Source organism: Monopterus albus, unplaced genomic scaffold, assembly GCF_001952655.1.
Source record: "Monopterus albus unplaced genomic scaffold, M_albus_1.0 scaffold53.1, whole genome shotgun sequence".
NCBI classification, from domain to species: Eukaryota; Metazoa; Chordata; class Actinopteri; order Synbranchiformes; family Synbranchidae; genus Monopterus; species Monopterus albus.
Genome location: NW_018127933.1, coordinates 1,006,106 through 1,018,236, shown reverse-complemented (window position 1 = coordinate 1,018,236; position 12,131 = coordinate 1,006,106). Strand labels below are relative to the sequence as shown.

Genomic DNA, 12,131 nt, shown 5'->3' with positions numbered 1-12,131 from the left:
CTTTCCAGCCACAGCTCCGAGCGGCTGCATCAGCAATGGAGGCGGAGAACATGGTCCACTCGGACTCAACGTCTCCAGTCTTCCTTGGGATCTGGTTGAAGCTCTGCTGGAGGTGGGAGTTAAAGATTTCCCGGACAGTTCTGCCAAACGTAGTTTGGCTAGTTATATGTTATAATGGATGACAGAGAATCCATTACACTTGGAAGGTATTATCCAGTGCACATCATGGCCACCTGGTCACCTGGAAGGCTCGGCCAGGAGTTTTATAATGTTAACATTATGTTAACCTTAGCAGAAAGATACAGTGCATTCTGATCTGCACACATTATTAAAGATGTCTTCTTCCCTGTCCCCCACAAACAGCTTAAAAAAATGTAATTATGTAGGGCGGTAGTCACACCAACAGCATCAAGCTCTTTAGCTGAGGCTCAGCTGCTGTCGTCTTCATCTACAGCTACAATACTGCTGCATTAACTTAGATCAACTTAGTACAGAACCACTGTTTACCTCAGTCTCCTTTAGTGTGTGTTTCTACATCCACTAACAAGGTTAGCGCTTTCTTTCTGACTGTTATCTGCTTTAGCACAGGAACACACAACAATTTAAATGTGGCATGGTTTCTATAGTTGCTTTGTGATGAGACTCTAATGGGCCAGCTACTACCCAGGGTGTTGTCTCCGTTCTGACTGCCAAAATAAGAAAAGTCTGTACAGTCTTTGTGGTTTCAGCTCTTCTTTGACCTTGACTTTTGCCCCCCCCCCCACACACTGACTGGGACTGTTCTAATTTAGCAGAACAGCACTGAAGTTGACCAGTGACTTTCATTCTTGAGTCTTTTGAAACCACGTATTCACATTTTGACAGCACAAACCCAGCAGCCTGTCAGTGAGCCATCAAATGGTTATTAAGCTTCGAGCTTTTCTTCACGTTTGACAGTTATGTTATAAATCATATTGATTTGTAGATGCTCCTCAGTTCAGTGTGTCCTGGCTGATAATTGCAACAGATGCCTCGTCTTTGAATCCAGCTGAAGACTAGTGGAGTATTGCTTTAAACAGGAATTCATATGAAAAGGTAGCACAAAGCCTTTTGACAGTGTCACTCTAAAACCACTCAGTGTTCAGTGCTAGGGCATGTTTTACTGCACAGGCAGTCAGCTCAGCCTAAATCTTTATTCTTTGAATTATATACTAAAAAGTTAAATGCCCAGATTGGGTGCGTATATGAGCATTTTCTTTTGTGAGAAGTGAGGCCACAATATATCAATACCTAATGCACTGCAATGAAAAGAGCTCAGCTCAAGACGAATAAAACTCACCTTCTTTCACACAAACATAAACCTCAAAACAAATCAAGGCAGTTTAAATATTTATGTGGTGTTCTGGTATTGTGCCTCGAAGGTATGGACCTGTGGGAAAGTTTGTTTTTGGTTATAGGCTATGTAGACATTGGTGTGTTTGAGCATGTGGGGATATGTGCAACAGAGTCTAAAGAAAGAAGCTGTTGGAGGATAAGCAACAAAAATATATTTATATTTCTAAATAACATGTAGTGATGCACGCTTCACTCCTGAACTCTACAATCTCTCAACTCAGACTGATAGACTGAGGTGGTGTCTGCCAATACCGATTCCTGATCTAACTTCAGTGCTCTTTTTTCCCCAAATCAAAAAGATGCTATTGTGCAGAACTCACTGAGATTATTTTGATGCAAAGTAACATGAGGCCAGGGGCCGCAGTGGAACAAAAAAATCAATATCCAAATATATTTCTCATACAAACAGCAAAGGCCCCCAAATCTTCAGCTACCAAGGTGCTAGAAAGAATAACAAAATGCAAGACTTGTAAAAAGATAATACATTTCTAAAATTGCAGCAGTTTTACGTGCCCAGAGAGACCAATGGAGACTTTCCAGCCACCACAGTATATTCTCGGAGGAGTTGTTTTGCTCTCTATTAGGTATCTCAGGCAGTGCATCCTGCCAGCTGTGAGATTACTGGGGGAGGCGTTCAGCCCAACAGAAACTTTTCAAGTGCTGAAATTTTCCACAACTAGTCTCATGTTGTCCAATCAGCAAAACCCTGGATGTCTTAGCACATTTAAAATTCTCTTCTGAAACATGTAGCAGAAAGAATGTTGTACAGATGTGGATAAAGAAGCAAATAAATAGTATTTGTGCTTGAGTTTGGCATGCATTTGTTGTTTTTAGTCATCTGCCAAGAAAAATAGAACATCTCTGAGACTTCTGTCATTCTTTTGGCACAACAACAACTCAGCTGAGTCAGTCAAGGATGAAAACAAACCAAGTCCTCGTCAGCTTAAACTACTGGTACTGTAAAGTGAACAGATGTGAAAATCTTCTACTATAGTAAAGTGAAGATTTTCCCTCTTACCCTCCATTTTTCACTACACCGCAAACCAACGACACTTCTGGCCAATGACTCCTTCATCTCCTGTTCTACACTTCCTCTGCACAAACGTCCCTCCCTTTCTTTATTAACTGTAGCTCTCCTCTCCTCCTTACCTCCTGCCCGATCTCTTTTAAATGTCAAACATACAATGCATAGAGGGTGACAGTGGCTGCTCCTACAACCTGAGAAGCCCTCATCTTTCTTTGGTGAAATAATTAATACTTGACCTTGCAAGGGGTAAGAAAATAAAAAAAATATCCTTTTGTAATAGTAATCCAATATTTTGATTTAAGTTAGCATTTACACATTTATCAAACAATATGTAGACATGTTACATCTGCAATCGAACAATGCAGCGTAGTGGTAATCTGTTTTCCTAGCTATGTGAATAGACTTCAGGGAGTAGGACATTAAACTTGTCTAATCAGATCTCAAACTATTCCACAGAGCCCATTTGTGAATAAAAATGAACATGTGTACGTGTAGCTCTTAAGGTTGTCATGACTGTTTCTGAAAACTAATCACCCAGCTGAGTGGGAGGATAAATGCTTTACAAGCTTAGTCAGGTCTCTAAAACCTCACGGTGAAGCAGCACACACTGTATGTAAGCATGGTGTGAAAACAAGTGAAAATGGACATAGTGTACACAAACAACATGGCATGAGTGAATACAAGCCTACAGCAAACAATACTGCAGCAGGTTTCGTAGGTGTTGGAGTGCATGAGGACACTGCTACAAAGAACACCCCCCCCCAAACACATATAGTGGTTCTTAAAAGCATAATTATGGACAGTGAAATTCAATGGAAAATCCATAGTAAATTAAATGTTGCAACAGGCAATCAAAACACTTCAGGTCCTTGAGAAAAAATCTGATAAAACTGGTCCACTGCTTTTTAAAATGTCATGTATTTGTGTAGCAGTGAGCCTCAAGTATAAATGAGGCATCCACAAGGTGCACAATGATTGTGTAAGGATGAGGACAAACACAAAGAGGGAATCTTGACTCAGCATTAAGAGAAAGCCCCGACCCCAACAAACAAATCACCTTTTCCTGTCTTGTATACTCATTAGTGTCGATGTGTTTTGTGTTTGCCTGTGTGCATGTCCGGCCACCACAACCAACTCTACGCAAACACACAAACCAAGGTCATGCTCACATACACACTGACAGACACAATGCCCAGAGGCAGTGGAAAGCAATGAGTGGGCACAGAGAAGGAAAACAGGACCTGAACAGTCGTCATCTTCATTTGCATTCAACTGAGAGGAGTTTACAAGCGCAGCCTTCTGTTGCTGCTTACATTCTCAGAAAATGAAATCTCTTTAAGTGTTAGCAATGTCATATCACAGGACTCTCTAATCCAGATGGCAAACCAGATGATTAATATACTGAACGGGTCAGAAATACGCTGCATTGCATGAGAAGAGTGGAAAGTAAAAATCAAAATGTCTATAAAGTGTCTAATGGGAGGTGATAAAAGACCTGCAGAGCCTTTGCAGGTATTTTTTTTCTTTCAACTGGAATAGAGGGAACAATAAATCTAATAATCACGGCAGCTGTACTGCCATTTTTCCCAGTTAGTGCTGTTTGAGGTGCACAGCCACAGCTAACAGTGAAAGGTCACTTTACTACAATCACAGGCTAGCAGAGCTAATGTTCCACTATTCTGCTGTCACTGCCTTTCCAGAGAGCTAATTTGGTGTTACAGTTCCATTCAGGGTGATCAGTGTTAGGGAAGCTAAGAACCAAAAGGTACACTGGTAAAGGGGTAGAAGTGTCTACCTGCCCCTAGGGTAGGGTAGGTAGGTAGGTAGGGCTGCATGGGTCGATAAAAAAATGGTTGTAGGAGGAAACACAACTATCTAATGTATACTGCTTATGCTGAATAGGGTCATGGGCAGGCTGGAGCCAATCCCAGCTGACATTGGGGGAGAGGTCCGGTCCACCCTGGACAGGTCGCCAGTCCATCACAAGGCTGACATGTAGACAAACAACCACACACACTCACACTCACTCCTACGGGAAATTTAGAAGTCGCCAGTCAACCTAAGCTGCATGTCTTTGGACTGTGAGAGGAAACTGTAGAACCTGGAGAGAACCCACACAGGCACAGGGAGAACATGCAGACTCCACACAGAAAGGCTCCGGGTAGGCCGGAGCTCGAACCCGGGATGATTCTGCAGTGAGGCAGCAGCTAAACTGTTGAGCAAAAGTTTTTGTGAAATTAAACAATCTAAAAGTTCCTTCTGGGCTGAATGCCTCCCCCAGTACTCTCACAGCTGGCAGGATGCACTGCCTGAGATACCTAATAGAGAGCAAGACAGCTGCTCAGAGAATATACTGCAGTGGCTGAAAAGTCTCCATTGGTCCCTCAGGGCACGTAAAACTGTTGCAGTTTTAGAAATGTATAATCCCATCATGCATTTAGTGAAATCATGCAACAGAGTGGAGCTGAACATGCATATGTAATCTTCTATGTGGTACACAAAGCATTTCAGAAAGGCCACCAAATGCAAAACTCAGTGGTAGCACGTCATTTTTTTTTACAGTAGCTTTTAGTTGTGGTAGAAGATTCAAAGGCAGATATCTCCAAGCCTGGCCACATAAGAACCAAGCTGCTGGACCACTTCTTTTACAATTTGAGTGTACTGACCCGCTCTGTGTTAGCAGTATATTTTAGGAGAGATCTGGTCCAAAACAAATAGTGGATTTCATTTCTTCCATTTCTTTCTCTTCTATGAATTCAATCAAATTTGACTGGACAGTCCATTAGCTCAGAGCACACACAGACGGGATGCTGCAGAGGCAGAGATTGCATAGGACTGAATGAGGCTGTGAACAACTTTATGGGCTCACGTGTGCGTGTTTGGTGTATGGGTGCACAATTAGTGTGCAGTGTGTATTCAGCATGGTATGACTCCACTGAAAAATCAAAGCAAAAAAGTGGGGAGGACATGTGTGCCTGCTTCATATCAGAGCTGTTTTCAGTATCACATAATCAGGGTTTCTAAAACACACAAACAGAAAAAGATTGACTGTAATTGGGTGGGAGTGAACTTCTCACGGGAGGAGTTTGAAGTGAGAACGAACATTTCTATTAAGGACTGTTAGGTGGGAGTCAGCGGCTGTTTCTTAGAGGATGACAGCAATTACCAGAGCTGAAAGCTGAAGAACTAATAACCCAAGAGAGATACTGAACACACGCATACAGTCTTCTTTCCAGTTTCTCTCAAATACACACCCAGTAAGTAAGAATGGAAAGACACCAAACCCCTAATGGTTCTCAAGTGTTCTGAAAGTGCTCGGTGCAGAGTCAGCAATGACAGATGGGACATCTAAGACAGAACGTGTTAGAGAGCTTTTAAAATCTGACGTCCTGTAATCTGGCCACAGTATGTGCTATATATAGTACAGGTAAAAAATAAACATGCCAGTGCTCTTTCATGGACAAACTACACAGATTCACTCTCTTTCCATAAAGAATATTTCAGCCTCAGCTTTTATGACAGCTGGCATTAGGAGAACTTAAAATGTCTTTGAAATTTTTGATCAAAGCGTCTATAAAGAAGAACAATATGTGCATTCCTGAACTTGGCAAGTTGGCGTAGAAGGAGTTCTGGAGTTTTTGAGCAAGCAGAGTTCAGATAAAAGCAGATGTACACATTTGGTTTCTATATCTAGACTTTACTTGTTTTCTGGAATAAAAGGCAACACGCCCAGAATCGTCCCCTGAGGTTCACAGTCACAGATACATCTGCTAGTCCATCATTCTGTGTGAACGATAAACACACGTAATTAGGCAAACCGCCTCTAAAGTATCAAGGAAATAATACTCCAGTATATAACACACCAACATAGGTACAGTTGTTTGAGCTGTTCACCTTTTACTGTTAAAAGAAACGGATGATTTTGAGATTAGTCAAAATGAAGCAGTTTTGTCAAGTTTAGAAATAATGTAGTATAAAGGTATTTACGTAGTACTCTGTTTTTAAGAATATCTCTCTGTTTTCCTCATGAAGTAAGACATGTTCTGCTCTTTAGTCAAAAAAAAAATTCCATATTCTACATTAAACAATCCAGGAAAGAAAATTCACTCTTTGCTCACTGTTCGTACTTCACATCTACACTAAAGCTACAACCTAAAAGTTCAGGCCACAAATAGACATTGTGTCATTCTAGGGGATCACATAGCACAAAGTCTGGGAAACTCTGATGTAGAGCTATTTAGGTAACACGGGCTGTGGCTCAAGCTGAGAATTAGACAAGCACAAACCTTCTGCACTGTCTGAAATGAACACTTTTTGTAACACAGTTTTGTACAAACCTGAGGGGCAGCACAGGACCCATGGCAACAACACAATTTACAACAGTTCCACTCATGAGAAGTGAAATAATATAAGCACTCCAGCTGATTATACAGTAGTCTGATTTCACTGTCAGCTGCAAGTAGCCATTATTCCAACACTCATGTGAGCTTGCAGCACAGCGTGGGCACAAAACAGACAATGGCTCAACAACAAAGACACTCGCTTCCAACTGTACTCGGTACGCAAAAGTGATGTGTACTCGCAAAAACAGAGCTTTGCTCAAAATCACCTTGGAGTGTCTGTCACTTTTGGCAGAGGCAGGCTAGTTTGCCTCCAATGTATCACCTTTGAAATTTCAGCAGTTTTTTCAGATTTTACTTGAGTTGCCTTTATATTTAGTTTGGTTTTAAACATGTAAACACACCTTAATCCACACCCTAATCTGACCAGTGAACAGGTCATCAAAATGTGTGGTGTGCATTACCACAGTGCAGAATTGCTTCTCCAATTGTCAAATGTCTTCTTGCCTGCTTGTCTTTGTCCCTGTGGCATGTTTCACAGGACGCTATATAAATCATTCAAGTGTGTGCACACTTGTGAATATCTGAATAAATATTTATGACTGTGTCTGCCTGTGTCTGTCTTCTGTATCCACATACTGTATGTTACTATTTGTATGCTTTGCTGTTCTAGTCTTGTAAGAGACTAGTGCAGAGTGCAGACTTTCAGTTCATTGGTTTCCTAGTCAATGGGCTACATCAGAAGCACAGTTATATTTTGGGAAATGAATGTAGCCAGCAGAAGATAACCACAAGTGTAAACGTGCAAATGCGATTGAGTGCCATTGCTTTCATTGCATAGGAGGTGGTGGACAGCCTCAGTGGCAGTGGGCCAGCAGCTCCAGCTGGAAAGCAGCTGAAGATGAAAAGGAATGCAAAGCGCCCAGATAAATCCTCCCAAAAGATTTAGACACACAGCGTCAGGCCGCTGTGCATCTGGAAAACCCACGCGGAAGTGTTTAACAGTCCAGGGTCTTTGATGTGCATTTATCATTCTGTTTGAAAAACTAACACATATTAGCTTATGGAGCACATTAATTCAAACCCAGCACCAAAGACTTACATCCACGCCATGTTTTCTCACTGGCCAAGGGAAGTCTCCTAATTCACACTGACAATATGAGGTTGATGCAAAAGCAAAACCTCTCCCGTACTTACATTAACAAATTAATCCCTCATCCCTTTTACAACTAGAGAGCACAGTGCATGGAGTCACTGTCAAATAAAGATCAGACACATGAATCTCAAGCTGAGCCATGTAAACTGTAGTCACTGCACACCATTAATAAATTTACTGTTAACAAGATAACTATATTAATATTGTCTGATGGGCACTTGGTTTAGCTTTGCTATAGAGAAACAAGAGGAAATCCACCACATTTTAAACATAATACTCTAGAATCCACAATCCAAGAAATGTGTGTCCTTATATAAACAATTCAACTTCAGGTAAGAAGAGCAGAGGTGGCATATCACACAGAAAAGGCCAGACACAGAAAAGGCCAGATATTTACTGGCTGAGGCTGTTGGTTGGATCATCATCTCATAGTTGCTGAACAGAAAAGATGAAGTGTCATTGGGATCTGTCAGACTCAGCAGGTGACAATGACTGACTGATGAGTTTTACCCATCACAATGTGCTTAACCCCCCCCCAGCTGCCAAGTCCGTGGGGAAACTTTGTGAATATAACATTAAAAACTGTGCACAAGGCTCAGATGTGCAGGACAAGCTAAGGCATCTCCAACTAGACAAAATCTCTCAGAACGTCCAAGCTCAGAGGTTCTTAAACAGCTGGGCAAAATCCATCTTTCTGACAGAATCATTTCCAAAGTCCAACTGGGCTCCTGTATGTACTTCTGAGCTGTGCCCACCTGGGAGTGTGTGTCAGTGTGTGTGTGGAGGGTAGACACAAAGAGAGGATAAAGCATGACTCATTCAATCCAGTATGCGAACTGTGTGTTTGTCTGTGGAGAAATGAGCCTTTCTTTATCCTCTACAGTATGAAAGCTCTTTGCTAGTTTCTTCATGCACCCTTCACTGGTCTGACCAAACGTCTGTGTGACTGCATGTTTGAGTGTGTGTGTGGCTGTGAAACAAAGAGATTAATTGTGCGGACGTCTCCCAGTATCGCTCTCATTTCTCAATAAAATCATCTGATCCTCCAAATTCATACAAGCTGCCTCTCAGCACTGTGTGTGTGTGTGTGTGTGTGTGTGTGTGTGTGTATGTATGTATGTGTTCTTATACTTGTTATATAGTGAGGATCAAAAAAGCTAAAGGGCTAGGGAATGCATTATGTCAATGAGTGTCCTCACAAAAACAGAAGCACAAGTAGGTGTGTGTGTACAACATGTCTGCACTGACAACAACAGACCGTGGCAAGAGTTCAAATCAAAGGATTACACCTCTGCAGCAAATGGACTGAATGAACCGGACCTTGTGGTTACGGTGCTGTGAGGTGGAGCTGGGTGTAGGCAATTCACTTTCACTAACATACAAACCCTGGTGACTATGTTCTCCTTTTCCTTCATCTCCCTGTCATCAGCACAAACCCAGCGTAACTCTGCTCTTACAGCTATACCATGGTTTCTCAACTTTACACTGCATCATTTCTTTGTCTTCTTGTTTTCTCTTTTAGTCAGCGCACGGTTACATTTGCTAAACAGTTACACAGACAACAATCTTGCATTGGAAAATACTATGTATATTGACTAAATGAGACAAATTGGGAATAAGAGTAATAAAGTCAAGATACACTGATATTTTTTATGCTTAGTGTTTTCTCACAAGTGAAGGACAAAATTATTTCCTAACAAGAACAAAAAAGATTGGTTTGGAGAGGAGCGTGGCTGCAACTTGATAAGTAGCTAACAGGCTGTTAGCAACCATTTGTGTCATTTGACCCAAGTTCTATAAATATTATTAACATATTTCTTAGAAATATCATCAGGATCCAAAATCTGAGAAAGTCTGAGACTAAGAAAACTAAAGTCTTAATATAAAATTGACCTTTGAAAGAATCTTTATGTCCTGTGTTCGTCTGAGAATGACCACAGAGAGCTGTCAGTGACTCTACGCTGCTTTACAGATAGATTATTCCTCTGCTTGCTTTTTAATAAGTACTGAGAAACAAACAAAACTAAACCAGGAAAGACACCAGTATCCTCGGCTACTCATTCTGTAGTGCCAGCTGATGGATAAAAATGAAGGTGCCGCCCAGGAGCACAGCCTCCAACCACACCTAATGACTTTCACAGCCACAGAGGATAAGGAAGGGCGGGGTAACAATACGCTGATCCCAAAACCATCTGGAGCAAATGAGGCTCCTCCTTTTAAGCTATGAAACCAGTCAGGCTGCTGGAAGATGCAGATACAACATTTCAATGTGATTTGTGATGTGTGGCTGCTGCAGAAAAATGTGATGCTTGTTTAAAGGGACACTGGGTTAAACAACAACAACAAGTCTCGTGTTCAAAAACAGGATGATATTTCAGAAAGACTGGACGTTTGTTAACTTTTATAGTGACTGGAACAATGAACAGTGGTGATATTGTTCCATTTTGTATAAATATTGTGTTGACTACAGTTTGACATTGTCATTGATTTACTCATTTATTACATTATTAACGTGAATTTTGCTGAACGCCTTTATTGCAGCTTCTGTTAATTTGCTTTTCTCAAGTTGCAATATTAAAAAAGTGAACAGTCAAAACCCACACACTGTCACATTTCCAGTTTGCCTTCACTCTCCTACACAGCATGTTTACACTTCCTAAAAGCTCTTCTGTTCTTCTAAAATCTTTGCGCTCCTCAGTAAAAGTTACCATAAACCAGCTTCCTTCTCCACTTGCTGTTTCTCATTTCCTGGGCCACCACAGTGGGATTTCAGCTTGTTTAGGAAACAGCCCAATGGTCCATCATGACTGAAGTCATTTTTATAAGAATTAAAAACTAAACAAATTAACATTTCAAATTGAACTAAAGGAATGAAATGTACGTAAAAGGCTTTGTGGCCAGTTTACCTGTAAATGGGATCCTGCATCACCAGCATCTTGCTCTCATCCCACATCCACTCCTTCTTCTGAGGAAACAAAACATCAAATTTAAGGTGTTAAATACACAAAGCCATGGACTGAAGGAAGGAAAATACTGATGAATATTAAACCAAAAAATTGCTTAAAATAAAATCAATACATTTACTTCTGCTGCCTCCATTATGATTGACACATTCTGTTATTGGTGTATATTTTATTTTCTTTCCATCTGAGACATTTATTTAGATTGATTCCATTCATCTGTCTGTCTGTTCATTTGATTAAATATATCTTCCAGTTTAAGGTCACAATCAAAATGTCAACACATGAGCACACAGGAATTATTCATATTGATTTCTATCTCCATGGAGCTTTGTTGACTCAGCCATTCAATCACACGTCTGTGGTCTCCGCCGTGAGATGTAAAAAGATTACTGGCCGTCACTCGTGACATTTAAGCTTTAGCCAAATGAGACAAGGAAACAGGTGGAGGCACAGCGGCCTTCTACTGACCGCTTTTTCATTCCAGCACACCAGTTAATTTGATACTGAGCCTTCGATGATGGCATTAATATTTACCCCATCAGCCGATACGATACAGTGTACATGAGGGAAATTCAGAAAAAGAACAAACCGGCCCAGCTGAACTGACCTGAGGACAGTCAGACCCAGTCTCAATGAACCCAAGTTAATTAGATCTAAAATTCTCTAAAGGCTCCTTTTTTCAGTTTTTACACCATTCCTGTCCTTTGCACTCTCCATTTCAACTCAGAAACACTCATTTTCTCCATATGATGACTATAGCACACAGCACAACCAGAACTGGGACCAAGTCAACCAGGCGGACCTGTGAAGACCACAAAGCAATCTTTTTTTTTAATATCAGTTATCAGCCAGCTAACGTCAACACTTCCGTAGGCTGACGGTTCTCTGGGGACCATAGCTACAAGAAATGTATAAAAACAACAACAACAACAAAAAAAAAAATCTGATTTTCTGAAGCTCACCCTTCCAGTTACTGCTGTTCAGCGAGTATGGTGGGCCTTAGAAACTAGCAACTAAAAGTTCCAGTGAGGTTTCTGGTCTGTATGCCGTTTCCAAGATACACACTTACATAAGCTGAGTGTTAATATCAGCATAATGAAGAGGCTGGTCCTTCGTGGACCATTTAGACAACACATTTAAGCCTCCTTAATGCTGTGATGTGAATCTGGCTGTAAGAACAGTCAAGCTCAAAACATCTCCCTTAGCGTGTGGAAGCAGCCATAGGCACTAATTTCACTCCACATCTCGATTAAGTACTAAATTCTAGAAGA

General features: G+C 41.1%; 1 protein-coding gene across 1 annotated transcript in view; it reads right to left on the bottom strand.

Annotated features, from left to right (window-relative positions):
- The window catches only part of LOC109961263 (capon-like protein), a 124,945-nt gene that overhangs the window by 65,475 nt on the left and 47,339 nt on the right, over window positions 1-12,131 (bottom strand). The window contains 1 exon segment of the mRNA XM_020601948.1: window positions 10,804-10,862. Coding sequence (XP_020457604.1) covers window positions 10,804-10,862 — 59 coding nt within the window.